Source organism: Mobula birostris, chromosome 5, assembly GCF_030028105.1.
Source record: "Mobula birostris isolate sMobBir1 chromosome 5, sMobBir1.hap1, whole genome shotgun sequence".
Classification (NCBI taxonomy): domain Eukaryota; kingdom Metazoa; phylum Chordata; class Chondrichthyes; order Myliobatiformes; family Myliobatidae; genus Mobula; species Mobula birostris.
Window position 1 is genome coordinate 31,046,509 of NC_092374.1, and position 21,664 is coordinate 31,068,172.

Below are 21,664 nucleotides of genomic sequence, written 5' to 3' on the forward strand. Positions count from 1 at the left end.
GGCATAAGGCAGGACTTAAGATTGCTTAGCTTATTAGCTCTTGCATTTTTTGTTATACTCTTTTTCACTTCCACATTGGGATGAAAATTTTAATGGAATCTATTATCCAATAGTTCAATGTTGATCCAAATTGGTAGAAACCATAGAAACCATAGAAACTACAGCACAGAAACAGGCCTTTTGGCCCTTCTTGGCTGTGCCGAACCATTTTCTGCCTAGTCCCACTGACCTGCACACGGACCATATCCCTCCATACACCTCCCATCCATGTAGCTGTCCAATTTATTCTTAAATGTTAAAAAAGAACCCGCATTTACCACCTCGTCTGGCAGCTCATTCCATACTCCCACCACTCTCTGTGTGAAGAAGCCCCCCCTAATGTTCCCTTTAAACTTTTGCCCCCTCATCCTTAACCCATGTCCTCTGGTTTTTTTCTCCCCTTGCCTCAGTGGTAAAAGCCTGCTTGCATTCACTCTATCTATACCCATCATAATTTTATATACCTCTATCAAATCTCCCCTCATTCTTCTACGGTCCAGGGAATAAAGTCCTAACCTATTCAATCTTTCTCTGTAACTGAGTTTCTCAAGACCCAGCAACATCCTTGTAAACCTTCTCTGCACTCTTCCAACCTTATTTATATCCTTCCTGTAATTTGGTGACCAAAACTGAACACAATACTCCAGATTCGGCCTCACCAATGCCTTATACAACCTCATCATAACATTCCAGCTCTTATACTCAATACTTTGATTAATAAAGGCCAATGTACCAAAAGCTCTCTTTACGACCCTATCTACCTGTGACACCACTTTTAGGGAATTTTGTATCTGTATTCCCAGATCCCTCTTTTCCACTGCACTCCTCAGTGCCTTACCATTAACCCTGTATGTTCTACGTTGGTTTGTCCTTCCAATGTGCAATACCTCAGTGATAATATTTTGTTCAGCACAAGCAAAATATGACACATTACAACACCAGTGTTCATACTTACAGTATAATGGAGAATTTTATTACATTAATTCCTTCATGCCCTCAGTTCAGTTGCAGTTTTATGTATCCATGTTCTCTGGTTCTGGATCATTGCTTGCATGCTGGGTGTCCTTTGAAGTCCTTGACTTTCTCACTGTGTGGGCTCCCCAACTTCTCCCCCAAACCATGGTGCAAAGCAGATGAGGTTTTGCTAATCTTCACCAACTTGTGACAGTCTGGTTGCAGAGAGGATCAGGCAAGTTGTAACTTGCTCTACCATAACGTTGTAATCACTGCCCTTTTGTCATTTGCTCTGTCTGAGCGTTGGATTGTTAAAGACAAAGGTGCCTTCACGTAAGTGGAAGGAATATAAATGACATCCCTGAAGTTTAGTGACTACTACCAACACCACCACCTTTTTCTGGCATTCTGACTAACTCAGACAAACTCTGGCACTTCCACCACCACCATGCCTCACTTCAGACAACTATTAACAATTTTATTTAAACTTCCACCGCCAACGTTCTCCACCACATTTCTCATGCCACATGTGAGAGCCCTTGGCCCGAAAGGTACCATATCTGAAGTAGTGCATCTGCACAGTCATACAATTGGTATGTTTTATACTTTCAGTACAGTACATTTAGCAGGTTGCATAACTTTAATTTCACCGCATTGCACTGCTTGAATGTGGCTGAAAAGATGCATTTGTAGGAACAGCCTTTGAATCATCTGTTTGAGCATTTTCCACCAACGGTATTCATGAATTTGTTTCTAATAACCCTTGTGACTGAAAGGCCTGTGCATCTGTAATGTTATCAGGATTTACAAGCAATGCGGAGCATTCCGTAGCAACTAATGGATTTCCTTCTGTTGTGTTTGTGCTCATATGATGGAATCCTTGCTTTGTGTAATTCAGAATAAAGTTGTCACTCTGCTGATACTCTGTTTCAGCATTATACTCTGTTTCACTTCTAGTAGGCTGTATATTATTGCTTGGAATGATCGACATTATTTGTTGGAAGTTCTCCATCGTTGTGTAGTCAGTGAACTGTACAACAGTTGGCTTTTGTGTGACCTCATTTTTGGGTTTCTGGTCTGGTACATTTTTTGGTTCATTCTCTTGCAGCCCATAATCTATGAATGAACTGGTGATCTCTTCAATAGTGTGAAGGTTTTCAAGTTCCTCTTCTCTTTTTATGTCAAGCAAGTTTGAATTCAGTTCTGACGATTCACTGTCCAGGTGAGGCTGAAGGGAGAGAATGATATGTATTCACAATTATAAAATCTATATTGTCAGACAGTAGACTAGGTGGCATAAAATGGAGAAAGAATAGGAGAAGCTGAGACAAAGGAAGTATTTAATCTTAGATTTAGAGCAGACCAGGGAGAAAATAAGCATTAATTACCGAATGACATACAAGCTCCTTAGAAGACATCTATACAAGTGTCAGTGTTAATTTACTCCACAAACTTTTAATAAAATATTTTACATTTTTTCATGCTTACAACTGATGAGAAATAGGAGCAAAAGTGCATCAAATGCTCTCTCAAGCCTGCACCACTATGAAGTAAGACTGCAACCTATTTGATCTTGGCCTCAGCTGCATTTTTTGCTTGTGTTCCATAACCCTCAAATTCCCTTCATTTCACTAAGGTCTCTATTGATGGTCCATTCTTAGACTTGAGGTGATTACTATCCATAGGAAGTTGTAAAAAGGAGTACAGTTTTGTCACGTATTGTTATAATAAATGAATTGGACAATGTGCTTTACAGTAGTTCAAGTGAGGTGGAACTCATTTTGATGCCAATGTAATCCATGGGGGCAAACTGCAAAGGACTGAGAATACAAATCGAAAAGCTGAGTCTGCATATTGTCTGAAGAAGATCCTGTGGTGTATGAGACTCTAGCTGCTGAACAACTGCATTTAGAGTTGGACGAGCTACAGAAAGCAGACACAGTCAAACCTCAAGCTCGAGTCAGATCCTGCTGCAGATACGGAGGCAGCTGCTATGCTAATGATATCTGATTGGTATAATGTAGCTGCAACAAGGCAAGACAGTGACAGAATATTCTAGCCAGAACTGACGCGATCCAAAAGGAGAAATCAGATGAGGAAGAACAGTGCAAATCAAAAGTCCAAAAAGGAAATGTGGAGGAGAGGCTCATAATGAATGGCAGAGGAGGCAGAAAGGGCCAGATGCCTACTTCTGGTCTTATTATCCTGAACATCTTAACTTGCCATGCATGTAGGTTCTTGATTCTAATCAGTTAATACAAGTTTCTATCATGAATATGATTAATATATGAATTTAAAATGACTCATTCTGAAGCGGCAGTGCACACAAGTCTCTGTGATAGAAGCTTAGCTGATTATAGAGTCTTACTGCATGGAAACAGGCTGTTCAGCCCAACTCGACCATGTCTACCATGCTTGATCCATTGCCCTGTAAACACCTCCTATCCATGGACTTGCAGTATTTAGATGGCTTTTCAAGGTTGCTAATGCATCTGCCTCAACCTGCCCCTGATTCCTCAATCTGTCACCACAGGTATTCAACAAATGCCCTTTTGTTTTTAGCACCTCTTCCCTGGGAAATGACTATTGCTTTCACCCTGACAATGCCCCTCATCTTCCATATACTCTATTAGGTCATCGCTCAATCTCCTACATTTCTGGGAACAAAGTTCCAGCCTGTACAATCTCTCCTGTAATTCAGGCACTGAAGTTTAGGCAACATGTTGGTAAATCTTTTCTACACTCTTTCTAATTTAGTACCATCTTTCCCATTACAGGGTGACCACAACTATACTCAATATTCCAAGTGAATCCCCACTGACAACATACATAACTGCAAAGTAACTCCCAAACTTCTGTGCTCTGTGCCCTGACTGATGAAGGTCAGCGTGCCAAATGCCTTCTTCACCTGAGACACTGCCTTCAGCGAACTAAGAACTTGCATTCCTAGGTCCCTCTGTTCCATTAACACTTCCCAGGGCCATACCATTCACTCTATAAGCCCTACCCTGGTTTGATCTCCCAAATTGCAATACCTCACATTTACATGGATTGAAAGTCATTTGCTAATCCTCAGTCCACATACCTGGCTAATTAAAATCCCCCTTAATTTTTCATAACCTTCCACACTATATTAATAAGATTGAAAGAGTACAGAGAACATTTGCAAGGATATTGCCCAGACAGAAGATTGGCTGACTGGCTGGAGACAAGGAGTGGGAATATAGGAGGCCTTTTCTGGTCGACTGCCAGTAACTAGTGATGTTCCACAGGGATCGGTTTTGGGACCACTTCCTTTCATGTTGTAAGTAAGTGATTTGTATGCTGTAATTGATGGCTTTGTGGCCAAATTTGTAGATCATATGAAGCTAAGTGAGGGGACAAGTTGGTGTTGAGGAAGCAGGGGGCCTGCAGAAGGGCTTAGATAGATTGGGAGAATGAGCAAAGAAGTGTCAGAGGGAATATAGTGTAGGGGAGTGTATGGTCATGCACTTTGGTAGAAGAAATAAAGGCGTGGACTATTTTCTGAATGGGGAGAAAATTCAAAAATCAGAAGTGCAAGGGGACTTGGTAGCCTTGTGCAAGATTTCCTAAAGGTTAATTTGCAGGTTGAGTTGGTGATGAGGAAAGCAAATGCAACATCAGTATTCATTTTGAGAAGACTAGATTGTAAGAGTAAGGATGTAATGCTGATGCTTTATAAGGTATTGGTCAGACTGCACTTGGAGTACTGTGAGCAGTTATGGGCCACTTATCTAAGACAGGATAAGCTGACATTGGAGAGGGTTCAAGGAGGTTCACAAGAATGATTCCAGGCATGAAAGGGTTATCGTGTGAGGAGCGTTTGATGGCTCTGGGCCAGTACTCGCTGGAGTTTAGAAGAAAGTGGGAATCTCACTGAGACCAATCAAACATTGAAAGGTTTAGATAGAGTGGATGTAGGAAGGATGTTTCCTTTTGTGAGTGAGTGTAGGACCAAAGAGCACAGTCTCAGATTAGAGGAACATCCAGTTAGAAAAGTGATGAGGAGAAATTTCATTAGTCAGAGGGGTAATAATCTGTAGAATTCATTGCCACAGGCAGTTGTGGTGGCCGAGGCATTGAGTATATTTAGAGTGGAGGTTGATAGGTTTTTGATTAGTCAGGGCATCAAAGGTTAAGGGGAGAAGGCAGGAGAATGGGGTTGAGAAGGATAATAAATCAGCCATGACAGAATGAAGGAGCAGACTCAATGGGCCAGATGGCCATATTTGGTCTCCTGTGTCTTATGTTCTTATGGATTTAAGGATCTGAGTTACAGGGAAAGGTTGAATAGTTAGGACTTTATTCCCTGCAGGAAAATGAGGGGAGTTTCGACAGTGGTCTGTGAAATTATGAGGGGTACAGATGAAGTAAATGCAAGCAGACTTTTTCCATTGCAGTTGTGTGAGGTGACCACTAAAGGTCATGGTTGAAGGGTGAAAAGTGAAATGTCCAAGGGGAACATGAGGGGGATCTTTTTCATTCAGAGTGTGGAACGGAACAGAGTGTGGACCTCTTCTGGGGCAGGTGGGACCTGTACAAGAGAGACGGGCTATACTTGAACCACAGGGGGACCAATATCCTTTCAGGGAGGTTTGTTAGTGCTATTGGGGAGGCTTTAAACTAGATTTGCAGGGGGGTGGGAACCAGAGTGCCAGAGCTGACAGTGTGGCTGGGGTGAAAATAAATGATGTTGAAAGTTTAAGCAAATCTGCTGATAGAAAGGTTGTGAGTGGTGGTAAAAATCTTCTGAGGTGTATATATTTCAATGCTAGGAGTATTGCGGGGAAGGCAGATGAGTTGAGGGCATGGATTGACACGTGGAATTATGATGTTGTAGCAATTAGTGAAACTTGGCTACAGGAGGGGCAGGACTGGCAGCTTAATATTCCAGGGTTCCGATGTTTCAGATGTGATCGAGGCAGAGGAATGAAAGGTGGGGGAGTAGCATTGCTTGTTAGGGAAAGTATTACAGCAGTGCTCAGGCAGGACAGATTAGAGGGCTTGTCTAATGGGTCCTTATGGGTGGAGCTGAGAAACAGGAAAGGTATGGCCACATTAGTGGGATTGTATTACAGACCACCCAATAGTCAATGAGACTTGGAAGAGCAAATCTGCAGAGTGATAGCAGGCAACTGCAGGAAACATAAAGCTGTGGTGGTAGGGGATTTTAATTTTCCATACATTGATTGGGACTCCCATACTGTTAAGGGTCTAGATGGTTTAGAGTTTGTAAAATGTGTTCAGGAAAGTTTTCTAAATCAATATATAGAGGGACCAACCAGAGGGGATGCAATATTGGATCTCCTGTTAGGAAACGAGTTAGGGCAAGTGACAGAAGTCTGTGTAGGGGAGCACTTTGGTTCCAGTGATCATAACACCATTAGTTTCAATTTGATCATGGACAAGGATAGATCTGGTCCTAGGGTTGAGGTTCTGAACTGGAAGAAGGCCAAATTTGAAGAAATGAGAAAGGATCTAAAAAGCGTGGATTGGGACAGGTTGTTCTCTGGCAAAGATGTGATTGGTAGGTGGGAAGCCTTCAAAGGGGGAATTTTGAGAGTGCAGAGTTTGTATGTTCCTGTCAGGATTAAAGGCAAATTGAATAGGAATAAGGAACCTTGGTTCTCAAGGGATATTGCAACTCTGATAAAGAAGAAGAGGGAGTTGTATGAAATGTATAGGAAACAGGGGGTAAATCAGGTGCTTGAGGAGTATAAGAAGTGCAAGAAAATACTTAAGAAAGAAATCAGGAGGGCTAAAAGAAGACATGAGGTTGCCTTGGCAGTCAAAGTGAAGGATAATCCAAAGAGCTTTTACAAGTATATTAAGAGCAAAAGGATTGTAAGGGATAAAATTGGTCCTCTTGAAGATCAGAGTGGTCGGCTTTGTGCGGAACCAAAGGAAATGGGGGAGATCTTAAATAGGTTTTTTGCGTCTGTATTTACTAAGGAAGCTGGCATGAAATCTATGGAATTGAGGGAATCAAGTAGTGAGACCATGGAAACTGTACAGATTAAAAAGGAGGAGGTGCTTGCTGTCTTGAGGAAAATTAAAGTGGATAAATCCCTGGGACCTGACAGAGTGTTCCCTCGGACCTTGAAGGAGACTAGTGTTGAAATTGCGGGGGCCCTGGCAGAAATATTTAAAATGTCGCTGTCTACGGGTGAAGTGCCGGAGGATTGGAGAGTGGCTCATGTTGTTTCGTTGTTTAAAAAAGGATCGAAAAGTAATCCGGGAAATTATAGGCCGGTGAGTTTAACGTCAGTAGTAGGTAAGTTATTGGAGGGAGTACTAAGAGATAGAATCTACAAGCATTTGGATAGACAGGGGCTTATTAGGGAGAGTCCACATGGCTTTGTGCGTGGTAGGTCATGTTTGATCAATCTGTTGGAGTTTTTCGAGGAGGTTACCAGGAAAGTGGATGAAGGGAAGGCAGTGGATATTGTCTACATGGACTTCAGTAAGGCCTTTGACAAAGTCCTGCATGGGAGGTTAGTTAGGAAAATTCAGTCGCTAGGTATACATGGAGAGGTAGTAAATTGGATTAGGTATTGGCTCGATGGAAGAAGCCAGAGAGTGGTGGTAGAGAATTGCTTCTCTGAGTGGAGGCCTGTGACTAGTGGTGCGCCACAGTGCTGGGTCCATTGTTATTTGTCATCTATATCAATGATCTGGATGATAATGTGGTAAATTGGATCAGCAAGTTTGCTGATGATACAAAGATTGGAGGTGTAGTAAACAGTGAGGAAGGTTTTCAGAGCCTGCAGAGGGACTTGGACCAGCTGGAAATATGGGCTGAAAAATGGCAGATGGAGTTTAATACTGACAAGTGTGAGGTATTGCACGTTGGAAGGACAAACCAACATAGAACATACAGGGTTAATGGTAAGGCACTGTGCAGTGGAACAGAGGGACCTGGGAATACAGATACAAAATTCCCTAAAAGTCTCGTCACAGGTAGATAGGGTCGTAAAGAGAGCTTTTGGTACATTGGCCTTTATTAATCGAAGTATTGAGTATAAGAGCTGGAATGTTATGATGAGGTTGTATAAGGCATTGGTGAGGCCGAATCTGGAGTATTGTGTTCAGTTTTGGTCACCAAATTACAGGAAGGATATAAATAAGGTTGAAAGAGTGCAGAGAAGGTTTACAAGGATGTTGCCGGGACTTGAGAAACTCAGTTACAGAGAAAGGTTGAATAGGTTAGGACTTTATTCCCTGGACCGTAGAAGAATGAGGGGAGATTTGATAGAGGTATATAAAATTATGATGGGTATAGATAGAGTGAATGCAAGCAGGCTTTTTCCACTGAGGCAGGGGGAGAAAAAAACCAGAGGACATGGGTTAAGGGTGAGGGGGGAAAAGTTTAAAGGGAACATTAGGGGGGGCTTCTTCACACAGAGAGTGGTGGGAGTATGGAATGAGCTGCCAGACGAGGTGGTAAATGCGGGTTCTTTTTTAACATTTAAGAATAAATTGGACAGATACATGGGTGGGAGGTGTATGGAGGGATATGGTCCGTGTGCAGGTCAGTGGGACTAGGCAGAAAATGGTTCGGCACAGCCAAGAAGGGCCAAAGGGCCTGTTTTTGTGCTGTAGTTTCTATGGTTCTATGGAAATTGTGGGTGCAGGTTTGATTTTAACATTTAGGTGAGGTTTGGATAGGTACATGAATGGGAGAGGAGTGGTTCAGGTGCGCATTGATGGGACTGAGCAGAATAATAGTTTAGCATGGACTAGCTGGGCCAAAGGCCTGCTTCTGAGCTGTAGTGCTCTATGAATCTATGACCATCTACACATCCACCCAATTTAGTATCATTTGCAAACTTACTATGCCTTGCTGAGTTACATTCAAATCATTTATATAAATTACAAACAATGTGCTTATAAGACTAAATTTTTCCAGCGTTGACCCCTGTGGCACTCCACTTGACACAGGCTCCCAGTCTGAGAAACAACCCTTGACTATCACCCTCAGCTTCCTACACTGAGCCAATTATGAATCCAATTTATTACATCCCCCAGATTATTCTCTGATTGAGGTAATATCTGTTAGCTACTGTGGATAGAGAGTTGCTACACTTTAATCATCTGATCACATCTCATTGCAGTCTACAACTCAGTTCAAAACCAACAGATGGGAATAAATTTGGTGTTTGCTTGATTTTCTGTGTAATTAAATTGTTAATTAAATATGCACAGGTCTACAGACAACCTCGAAGAACCTACAATATGCTTCAATCAATAATGAGTTTAAAGCAAATTGTAAAATAAAAATCCACCCTTAAGACCAAAAACAAAATAGATTTCCAGGTGTTTCATTTGCTTCATATAATTCCCAGCTAAACCAGTAAGTTATGATTGTATTTTATAGGTATTAATAACAATCTCATCCAACTCATGGGTCAAAATCCAGAATAACCTGATGCATGAATCAGGCAAAGGGAGCAGCCCAAATCCTCCTTGACAACTCTCCAAACCTGTTGGCTTTCTGCAAGCCAGCACCACTGGTTTATCTGTCATGTGACAGGAGCCCTGACTAAAAAGCCAGGTGGCAGAGGGAGGAGCTATCTGCTTCACTATCAGTGTCAGAATGTTGGTTTATACACAAAGTTCTCCAAACTGGCCAACTTCAAATGTCAGTTGTTCAAAGGAGGGACGTTTCCACAAAATTGGAAAGAGGGGGCAGAGAAATGTGTTGTCAAGCTAAGGTTGCTATTGGAGATAGTTCTCTTCCTGGTGCATTATTGGGTTGAAATTTGCTGGCAGTGGATGAGAGGGCCCAACTACAAGTCCTACAACATCTATCTTCACACTCCATGACTAGGTGTCACTAGAGTCTGATGTTGATGACCAGTCCTGCTGGGACTATAGGTATTCTTCAAGGGGTTCGCTCTTTGATCCAATGCCAGCTCAGATTTGACAAAGGATGGGGGACCCCAGTTATTTGAATCAAACCCCTAGACCTGAGGAACAGGAAGATTAAAATGTTTTACTTTAGATTAATATTTTGGAAACCTTTGGGAATGACAAGACATATTGAGAGAGTTGTTAATAAAGCAAATGAGATGATCCTAGGATTCATAAATAGAAACATAAAAATATAACAGGAGTAAGCTTGTGTAGAATCTGAATAGACTGCTTTGGTCACAAGTAAGGGTTTATGTCCTGTCATGGAGTTTCACTTTAAGAGGGATGTTTTGGTCATGGAGTGGGCACAAAGAGATTTATGAGTACAGTCCCAGGGCGAGAACTTAAAGCTAACGAGTTTTAATGGATTATTTATGTTTGCTCCCATTTAGATCAATGAAAATTCAGAGAAGACCATGAAAGGTATAAAAAGAAAAAAATAGAATGAAAGAAAATTAAAACATTGCAGATGCTGAAAATCTGAAATAAAAGCAGAAAATGCTAGATTCAAATGATGAACAACAGATACACGGGAGATCTAAAACTCATTTTGTACAGAGTAATTATGATCCAGAACACTCTACCTGTGAGGGTGATGCGGCAAGACTTTCAAGAAGAAATTGGATTGGAAAAAAAACAATCACAGGGTTATGGGGAAATGGCAAATGCATAGGACTGCTTCACTTGCTGTACTGGAACTAACATGGAATTTAAGAGCCAAATGTCCTCCATCTGTTCCTCTATGTAACACCAAGTTTCTGATCCTAAATGGGAAGAGGATGGGAAATTGAGCCCCAACTTAAAGGTTTACAACAATCCTCCACCCCGTGGCACTCTTATGTTAAATTTATTATTGTTGGCTACACTTTGGTGAATGAATACCATTAGTTTTATTACCATTGGCTTTATTTGCTTTGTTTGTCACATGTGCATTAAAACATACAGTGAAATGCATCATTCTGTGTCCGAAGATTGTGCTGGGCAGCCTGCAACTGTCACCACAATTCTAATGTCAACACAGCCTGCCCACAACTCAATAACTCTAACCATGTCTTTGAAATGTGAGAGAAAACCAGAACACCCATGCGATCGCAGGGAGAATGTACAAACTCCTGACGGACAGTGGAGGGAGCTGAACACCTGCCCATGATCACTGGCATTGTAAAACATATGCACTAACTGCTGTGGTACAATGCTTACTTGCATCTAGATCAAAATCACCACACCTACTAATACAATAAAATGGTATGGGGGTGTGGAGGAGCTGCACACTTCTGAACTCCTCAAGCATTTTCCTCCTTCCCCAGAGGGGGTTGTTTAATACCACCAAAATTATTAACCAAATGTAGAGATGGAAGGTTTTTCTCCAGAGGTTACCAAATAAAGAACACTGCGTTCTATTGAATATTGACATCCTTTATAAGCCTACCAATTCTCAGAGTTATCTTGACAATACCTCTTCCCACCTGTCTCCTGTAAAAATGCTATTCCCTTTTCTCAGTTCCCTCATCTCTGCTGCATCTGTTCCCAGGTTACAGGACATCGGGGATGCCTCCTTCTTCAAAGACTGAGATTTCCCTTCCTCCACCACTGATGCTGCCCTAATGCAAATTTCTATCTCCCAGACATCACACTCACCCATCTTTCCACTGCCTTAACAGGGACAGAGTTCCTCTTGTCCGCACCTACCACCCCATGAGCCTCCACATCCAACACATCATTCTCTACAACTTCCGTCATCCCCGAAGGCATCCTACGTGCCCACCCCTCCCGCCCCGCTTTCTGCAGGGATAACTCCTTCTGTGATTCCCTTCTCCACTCGTCCCTCCCATACTTGCCTCTGCAAGGGGAGAAAGTGTTACAGTTGCCCATTCATCCCCTCCCTCATCTCCATTCAGAGCCCGAAAGAGTCCTTCCAGTTGAGGAAACACTTCACCTGTGAATCAACTGGAGTTGTCTATGGTGTCCAGCGCTCCCAATGCAGCCTCCTCTACATTGGTGAGTCCCATCGTAAATTGGGGGACTGCTTTGTCGAGCACCCCGCTCCATCTGCCAAAAGCGGAATTTCCCTGTGGCCAACTAATTTATTTCCTATACCCTTTCCTATTCTGACATGTCCACGGCCTCCTCTACCATGACGAGGCTACTCTCAGGGTGAAGGAGCAAGTCTCATATTCTGTCCAGGTAGCCTCAACCTGATGGCATGAACGTTGGTTTCTCCTTCCGATAATTTTTTTCTTTTCCCCTCTCCTTCCCTCTTCTTTTATTTGCCTATCACCTTCTAACTTGTCCTCCTTCCCCTCCCCCACCTTTTAAATCTGGCATCTTCCTTTCCGGTTCTTATAAGGGAACTCTGCCCGAAACGTTGACTGTATATTCATTTTCATAGATGCTGAGTTCCTCCAGCATTTTGTATTGCAAAGAACACAGCAGTACATACCAATGATGAAACCCTTTCTATAATCTGGATGGCATTACTGTTTCCAGGATTCGGTATAGCCGGCCAAAATTGCTTCTTTATTCTGAAAGTAAAGTTTTGAATAGTTAGATTCTCACAATTATGAAAATATAGTGTTGTTTGAGTTGGCTAAATGTGAGTGTCTAATCTAATCCAGTGGGAAGACTCCTTGCTCACCAAGGGTTAGCACCTTCTGCTATTTTTATTTAGGAATAATTTACAAAGATGTTTATTTATTTTTATTTACTTAGAGATACAGCACACTCACAGGCCCTTGAGCACCAGAGCTCAATTACACCCATGTGACCAATTAACCCACTAGCTCGTATGTCTCTGGGATGTGGGAGGGAACAGGAACACCTGAAGGTACGAAGTCCCTCTAGACAGTGGCAGGAATTGAACCCAGGTTGCTGGTCTTCTAAAGCTAACCACTACATGACCATGCAACTGACTGTTGTCACAATTCACTTCTGTGGTTTGCTATTACACATGGTTCTGTAGTACACAGTTAATTAACTGAGTTGCAGAGAAATTCGCTCCACGTTGCACCTATTATTATCTTGCCACAGAACTACAAATTGTTGATACTGCCACTATCATTATAAAGCTTCTTACCTTTTAACAAGAAGCGAGCAGATCCATGTCACCAGAAACACAAAGACGATAATTGCAAGACAAACTCCAACAGCAATTGCTGCCAGTGCATCATCACCTATAGCAAATATCCAAACATTTCAATTTCAGATATTTATGTTCTATGTATATGTAATTTATTTCACATGGATCTGTCTATGCTATGTCCCGATTTGGTTGACTTCAATCTTCAGAATTACTAATCTTCTTATATAAACCACTCATTTATACAACAAATATTTGAAATAATGAAAAAAATGATATATAAAATCCGTTTGTTATTTATCTAAACTATTATTGGTCAGAAGTATGTAGCTGCAACAGCCTGTAAAGTGAAAGTATTACATATTAATAATGATACTTGTGGTTTAGCCCATTGCCACCTTTCGTTCATTTTGCAATCACCATTCTCTTTTGTGGGTTGCTTCTGTTACAGTATTGAACACCCGACCACCACCTTGTGGTGTTTCTAAAAGAAAGATTCCATGGGATTGTTTTCAAACCACTGGAATCCCCCTTCAGAATCTCTAAGAATGAAGCACAAAAAATATCCAGTAATTTGTACAAATGACTCTCTTGAACTACTGTTCTTTTAATTATTTATTAACAATTGAAACACAAGAACACAGGTCATAAAAACAGGAAAAGAACCACTTGGTCCTTCACGCTTGCTCAATCCATATCTTGATTTCACATTGTACCTAAAAATCTCTAAATTCTACAGCTCGCTGGTCCATGAGTTCCAAAGATTCACGACTCTGATGAAATAAAGGCGAAGAAATATCTATATATCTTGGTCCTAATGTTTTATTTTGAGGTTCTGATGCCCAGTTCTGCGTATTCAAGAAAAGACATCAACTCTGCACCTATCTTGTCCAGTCCTTTGGGAATCTTGTTCATTACAATGAGATTATCTCTCATTCAGATGAAGCCTAGACATCAGTGGCCTCACTCTGCTTAATCTTTCCTCATAAAATAAAAGAGTAATCTGGGAATCCATCTGGTGAATCCTTGCACAACTTCCTTAGGAAGGAAGTCTGAATACAGGGGCACTTTTCCATATACTCTCTCATCAGGGATTATACATCTGGAGACACAACAGCCTGCAGCTGCTGGAATCGGGGAAAAGATTTTGCTGGAAGAACTGGGCAGGAATCATCAGGGTTTCAACCAGAAGCATCAGCAATTCCTTTCCTCCCACTTGATCAGCTGAGTTCTTCCAGCGGATTGTTTGTTGCTCTATATAACTGGAGCTAGGCATCTATTATCTTGCAAAAAGATTTGATATAATTACAGGCCGTTCTGACTGTTTACTTTATTTTCACTTCACTTTCAGTGGATTCTTGTACAAGGACATTCAAATGCTTCTGAGCACCAACAACTTTCAATCTCTTAAAAAAAAATTCACTTTTTTTCACCAAGTTACCAGATTATGCATGACATACTCTGTCTAGGCCTTTCACATGCAAAAAGTTTCAATGAGATCCTCCCTCGTTTTTCTAAATTCCAGCGAGTAGAGGCCCAGAGCCATCAACAATTCCTCATAAGATAACCCTTTCATTCCTGGAATCATCCTTGTGAACCTCCTCTGGACCCTCTTTAATGCTAGCACATATTTTCTTAGTTAAGAATGCCAAACTGTTCACAATACTCAAGGCGAGGTCTCACCTGTGCTTTATAAAGTTTCGGCATCACATCCCTGCTTTTGTATTCTAGACCACTTAAAGTGAATGCTAACATTGCATTTGCCTTCCTTACCACTGACACAGCCTGCAAGTTAACTTTCGGGGTGGTCTGCACAAGGACTCCCAAGTCGCTTTTCAACTCAGATTTTTGGATACTCCCCCCATTTAGAAAATAGTCTGCACATTTATTGTCTACCAAAGTCCTTTTATTCCCACTCACTGCCACCTACCAGTCAGCCAATGCTTTAACCATGCTAATAACTGTCCTGTAATACCATGGGCTCTTAATTTGGTAAGCAGCCTCATGTGTAGCACCTTGTCATATGCCTTCTGAAAGTCCAAATATATAACATCGACTGCATCCCCTTTATCTATCCTACTTGTAATCTCCTCAAGGAATTCCTTAAGGAAACCATGCTGACTTTGTTCTATCTTATCGTCCGCCACCAACTACACCATAACCTCATTCTTAACAATTGACTGTAACATCTTCCCAACCACTGAGGACAGGCTAACTGGTCTATACTTTCCTTTCTGTTGCTTTCCTCCTTTCTGAGTGGTAAACATTTCAAATTTTCCAGGCCAGAGTCCAATGATTCTTGAAGGAGCATTACTAATGCCTCCACAATCTCAAGTGCTATCTTTTTCAGAAACCTAGAATGCAGTTCATCTGGTCTGGATGACTTATGCACCCTCAGGTCTTTCAACTTTTTGAGCACCTTTTCCCTTGTAATTGTAACTGCACTCACTTCTCTTCTCTCACAAACACCCTTCAATACCTGGCACACTGTAGTTTCTTCCACAGTGAAGACTGATGCAAAATACTCATTTAGTTCATCTGCCATCTCCTTGTCCCCCGTTATTATTTCTCCTGACTCATCTTAAGCGGTCCTGTGTCTACTCTCATTTTTTTTATATACTTAAGAAAGCATTTTCTCTCCAGCTTGACATTGTTTGCTTGCTTGCTTTCATATTTCATCTTTTCTCTGCTGATGATTCTTTTAGTTGTTTTCTTTAGATTTTTAAAAAACTACCCAATCCTCCATCTTCCTGGTAATTTTTGCTTTGTTGTACGCCCTCATTTTGCTTTTACATTAGCTTTGACTTCCCTTGTCAGCCACAGTTGTACTATTTTGCCATTTGAGTATTTCTTTGTTCATGGAATACATCTAACCTGCACCTTCCTCATTTTTCCCAGAAACTCATGCCATTGCTGCCCTGCCTGCATCACCTTCCAATTTATTTTGGCCAATATCTCTTATACCACTGTAATTAACCTTACTGCACTGAAATACTGCTGCGTCAGACTTTACTTTCTCCATATCAAATTTCAAGTTGAACTCAATCATATTGTGATCATTGTCTCTTAAGGGTTCCTTTACCTTAAGCTCCCTAATCATCTCCAGTTCGCTACATAAACACCCGATCCAGTATAGCTAATCCGCTAGCAGGGTCAACAACAAACTGCTCTAAAAAGCCAAATACACTGTCTTGGGATCCATTACAACCTGATTTTCCCAATCTATTTGCATGTTAAAATTTCCCAAACATTGCCCTTTTGACACACCTTTTCTATTTCTATTTGTAATCTGTGGTCCACATCCCAGCTACTGTTTGGAGGCCTGTATGTAACTGCCATCAGGGTTCTTTTATCCTTGCAATTTGTTAATCAAACCACAAGGACTCAACATCTTCTGATCTTATGTCACATCTTTCTAATGATCTGATGCCATTCTTTACCAGCAGAGCCTTGCTATCCCCTCTGCCTACCTTCCTATCCTTCCGATACAATGTATAACCTTGGACATTCAACTCCCAACTACAACTATCCTTCAACCACAATTCAGTGATTGCCACAGCATCATACCTGACAATCTGTAAAAGTGCAACAAGATCATCCACCTTATTTCTTAAACTCCTTGCATTGAGATATAACAATGAGCACTGTATTTGCTACCCTTTTTGATTCTGCATCCCTAATGCACTGATACTCACCCTGCTGGCTGCAATTTTGTCCTATTATCTGCCTGCCCTTCCTGACTGCCTGCCATCATTGCTTTTTTTTAACCAACCATCCCTTTCTGAGTCCCTTCACTCCCATTTCCATCCCCCTGCCAAAATACTTTTCTTTGGTCTCAAAGCCAAAAGACATGATAATCTTGGGAACTTGGCTCCCCTTGTAAAATCAGAAGTAACAAGCCTGGGTGTTGTCCCTGACTCAGATATAATTTTAAATCCCACGTAATGAAAGTGACCACAGCAGCATTTCTACACCTCAGAAATATTGTAAAGGTAATTTGGTTTCAGTCAGATAATGATGCCGAAGAACTAATTCATGCCTTTAAATTGAATAGACTAGATTAAAGCAATGCCATTTTACAGGCATTCCAAAGCAATCTACTGACAAACTTCAACTCATTCAGAACGTTGCTGCTAGATTTTTAACCAAACCCAGGATGAGGGAACATATCACTCCTGTACTAGCTACTCTGTATTGGCTTCTTGTATCTTTTAGAATTAATTTTGAAGTTCTCTTACTTCATTTAAAATCTCTCAGTGGTCTGCGGCCAGAGTACATCACTGAATCATTTTCATTTTATAATCCTGCTCGAGCTCTCAGGTCTTCTTCTGCTGGTCTCTTAAATTTAAACAATATCCCTCAGAACATAATTGGTAGGTCAGCCTTTTTGAACTACGCTCCTAAACTGCGGAATTCAATATCTAAAACTGTAAGGGATGCAGACTCAGATGACACTCTTAACTAACATATTTTTGTCTTTTATTTTCATGTTTATTTTTATTTTCATATTTGTACCTTTATCCTATTGTAAAGCAGTTTCAAATGCATTATCTGTATGATAAGTGGTCTATATACTATATAAAGTTATTATCATCAAGCTGGAAATTTGCAGACTCCTATTCACGAAAATAATCCAAGTAGACCAGTGGTCATGGTCCATGTAAGTACCAATGACGTGGGTAGGAAGAGTGATTAAGTTCTGCAAAGTGAGTTCAGGGAGTTAGGTGCTAAGTTAAAGGACAGGACCTCTAGGGTTATGATCTCAGGACTGCTGAAGTAGGAAGATCATACAGTTTAACACATGGCTAAGGAGTCGGTGTAGGAGGGAGGTGTTCAAATTTTTGGACCATTGTGCTCTCCTCTAGAGAAGATGAGACCTGTACAGAAAAGATAGTTTGAACCTGAACTAGAGGAGCACTAATATCGTAATATGAAGGTTTGTGAATGCTGTGGGAGGTGAGGGTGGGGTTTAAACTAGAGTCACAGTGTGATGGGAACCAGAGTGCCAGAATAGATAGTGGAGAGGTTGTGAAGACAGATGTTGTTAAGACCTCAGACAGAGTCAAGAATCGAAAGGTTAAGTATGGTGTGACTAATGTTCTGAGCTGCATACATTTCAATGCAAGAAGTTTTGTTGGGAAGGCCGATGAGCTCAGGGCATGCAGCAACACATGGAATTATGTGTAAATCGTGTCTAAACAATTTTAAAAAATTTTTCGAGTAAGTTACCAGGAAAGTTGATGAAGGCAAGGCAGTGGATGTTGTCTACATGGAATTTAGTAATGTGTCTGACAAGGTCCCACATGGGAGGCTGGTCAAGCAGTGCAGATGATTGGCATTCAGGATGAGGTAGTAAATTAGATTAGACTTTGTGGGAGATGCCAGAGAGTGGTAATAGATGGTTGCCTCTCTCACTGAAGGCCTGTGACTAGTGGAGCGCTGCAGGGATCAGTGCTGGGCCAGTTGTGGTTTCTCATCTATATCAATGATCTGGATGATAATGTAGTTATCAGGATCAGCAAATCTGTGGACAACACCAAGACTCGGGGTGTAGTAGACAGTGAGGAAGACCATCAGAGCTTACAGTGGGGTCTGAATCAGCTGGAAAAATGAAAGATGGAATTTAATGCAAGGTGTTGGTTGCACTGCCGTAGGACCACTAGGATACGTCTTACACAGTGAACAGCTGGGCACTGAGGAGCGTGGTAGAACAAAGAGATCTGGGAATACAGGTCCATAATTCATTGAATGTGGTAGTACTGGTAGATAGGGTCCTACTGAAGGGTCTTGGCCCAAAATGTCGACTGTACTCTTTTCCATTGATACTGCCTGGCCTGTGGAGTTCCTCCAGCATTTTGTGTGCGTTGCTTGGGTCGTAAAGAAAGCTTTTGGCATACTGGCCTTCATAAACTGAAGTACCAAGTAAAGGAGATGGGATCTTACACTGAAGTTTTATAAGATGTTGGTGAGGCCTAATTTGGAGTATTACGTCCAGTTTTGGTTACCAAACTACAAGAAAGTTGTAAGTAACATTGAAAGAATACACAGAAAATTTACAAGGATGTTGCTGTAGAATCTTAGATAGTGACAAGAGGGCATACAGGAGCGAGATATGCCAACTAGTGGAGTGGTGTCCCAGCAACAACCTGGCACTCAACGTCAGTAAGACGAAAGAGATGATTGTGGACTTCCAGAAGGGTAAGACAAAGGAACACATACCAATCCTAATAGAGGGATCAGAAGTGGAGAGAGTGAGCAGCTTCAAGTTCTTGAGTCCAACATATCAATGCAGTTATAAAGAAGGCAAGACAGCGACTATACTTCATTTGGAGTTTGAAGAGATTTGGTATGTCAACAAAAGCACTCAAAAACTTCTATAGAAGTACCATGGAGAGCATTCTGACAGGCTGCATCACTGTCTGGTATGGGGCGGGGGGTGCTACTGCACAGGACCAAAAGAAGCTGCAGAAAGTTGTAAATTTAGTCAGCTCCATCTTGGGTACTAGCTTACACCCTAGGACATCTTCAAGGAGCGGTGTCTCAGAAAGGCAGCGTCCATTATTAAGGACCTCCTGCACCCAGGGCATGCCCTTTTCTCACTGTTACCATCAGGTAGGAGGTACAGAAGCCTGAAGGCACACACTCAGCAATTCAGGAATAGCTTCTTCCCCTCTGCCACCTGATTCCTAAATGGACATTGAATCCGTGAATGCTACCTCACTTTTTTAATATATATTTGTTTTTTCGCACAATTTTTAATCTATTCGATATATGTACACTGTAATTGAATAAGTAAGTAATTCAATTGCAGTATACATTATTTTATATTTTTTCTTCTAGATTATGTATTGCATTGAACTGCTGTTGCTAAGTTGACAAATTTCACGACACACCGGTGATAATAAACCCAATTGTGATTCTGGGACTGGAGGACCTGAGTTATAAGGAATCATTGAATAGGTTAGGACTTTATTCCTTGGAATGTAAAAAATTGAGGGGAGATTTGATAGAGGTATACAAAATTATTAGGGATAAATGCAAACAGGCTTTTTCCACTGAGGTTGGGTGGGACTACAACTAATAGTCATGGGTTAAGGATGAAAGGTGAACAGTTTAAAGGGAACACGAGGGGAAACCTCTCCACTCAGAGGGTTGTGAGTGTGTGGAATGAGCTGCCGGCACGTGGCGTGAGCTTGATTTCAATGTTTAACAGAAGTTTGGATAGGTACATGGAAGGGAGGGGTATGGAGGGCGATGGTCCAAGTACAGGTCAATGAGAGTAGGTAGTTTAAATGGTTTGGCATGGACTAGATGGGCCAAAAGGCCTATTTCCATGCTGTACATTTCTATGACTCAATAATACGGTTGGAAAAGCTGAGCAAGCTAAGGCTTGTCTCTTTGGAGCAATGAAGGTGTAGAAAATAATAAAAGACATAAGAGTGGGCAGCCACTGAGTTTTTCTAAAGGACATACTTTTAAGGTGAGTGGAGGAAAATTTAGGGGAGACATCAGAGGTAATTTACAGAGGCAGTATATAGCCCGACACAGTGGTTGATGCTGACACATTAAAGAGACTTGTAGATAGGCACATGGAAGAAAGAAAATGGAGGGAGATGGGGTATGACTTGGGGGGGGGGCGGGAGGTGTTTAGATACAGGTTAGCACAACATGGTGGGCCGAAGTGCCCATACTGTGCTGTACAGTTCTAAGCTCTATAACACCAGGGGGAAAACACACATTGCTTACCAAAACAACTCAGATTTGCTTATTTAGAGTAACAGCGTAGGATAGACCTTTCCATCCGAACCACCCAGCAGCCTCTCACTTAAACCTATCCTAATCACGAGACTATTTACAATGACCAATTAACCTACTAACCAGTAAGTCTTGGACTTTGGGTGGGATCCTGCTCTCAGGATAAAGCTTTTATTTTCAGAACAACACTGTAATAGTTGTAATAGCGTCGCACTATTCGCTCTGCTATATGGAAGGATTTAATTATTCAGAAGCAGTGAAGTATCGTGAATTAACATTCTTGGAAGCCAATTATGCTAGAGTGGTGTTCAAGCTGCAGTATTGTTATAGACAGGGCTGCCAGAATGGCAGAATTATGCAGTAAAATAGGCATGCTAATTTCTAACTGAGATATAAAACATCAGATTCAGTACAGTACAGGCTCCTTTCCCTATACTAGTACTTAGTCCTATCCTCTTTCCCCATCATTTCACCTCTCTCTCTCTCTCTCTCCCCTCTCTCTCCAGTTGCATTCTATTCCTCCTCTCCCTCTCCTCTACCCTTTTCTCACTTACTTCCCTACCACTTCTATGTGCTCTGTATACTTTCCACTCCTTTATCTTCGACCTCACCCTTTATTCGTCCTTTCCTCCTACGCTTCCACACCAACCTCCACATTTTCCTCCCTCCTTCCCATCCATTTACCTCCACCTTGCCTCTCATTTGCTGTCCTCATCTCTCTTTCCTATGCTGCTCGGTCATAGAATCCACAGTCACATTCCCGTCAGCACATCTAGTCTGTGCCAAACCATTAATCTGCCTAATCAACCTACACCCAGAGCATATCCCTCTCATCCACGTATCCCTCCAAACTTCTCTTAAATATTCAAATCGAACTCACACCCACCACTTGCGCTGGCAGCTCAT

The 21,664-nt window shown here is 41.5% G+C and overlaps 1 protein-coding gene across 1 annotated transcript in view; it reads right to left on the bottom strand.

Annotated features, from left to right (window-relative positions):
* Positions 1-961: 961 nt before the first annotated feature.
* LOC140197213 (interleukin-6 receptor subunit beta) overlaps positions 962-21,664 on the bottom strand; it is an 82,011-nt gene continuing 61,308 nt past the window's right edge. Inside the window, exons 13-15 of the mRNA XM_072257140.1 lie at positions 13,001-13,097; positions 12,368-12,449; positions 962-2,221 (exon numbers count right to left, since the gene is read on the bottom strand). Of these exons, the coding sequence (XP_072113241.1) occupies positions 1,733-2,221; positions 12,368-12,449; positions 13,001-13,097 (668 nt within the window). The 3' untranslated portion in view covers positions 962-1,732. The remainder of the gene's footprint in view (positions 2,222-12,367; positions 12,450-13,000; positions 13,098-21,664) is intronic.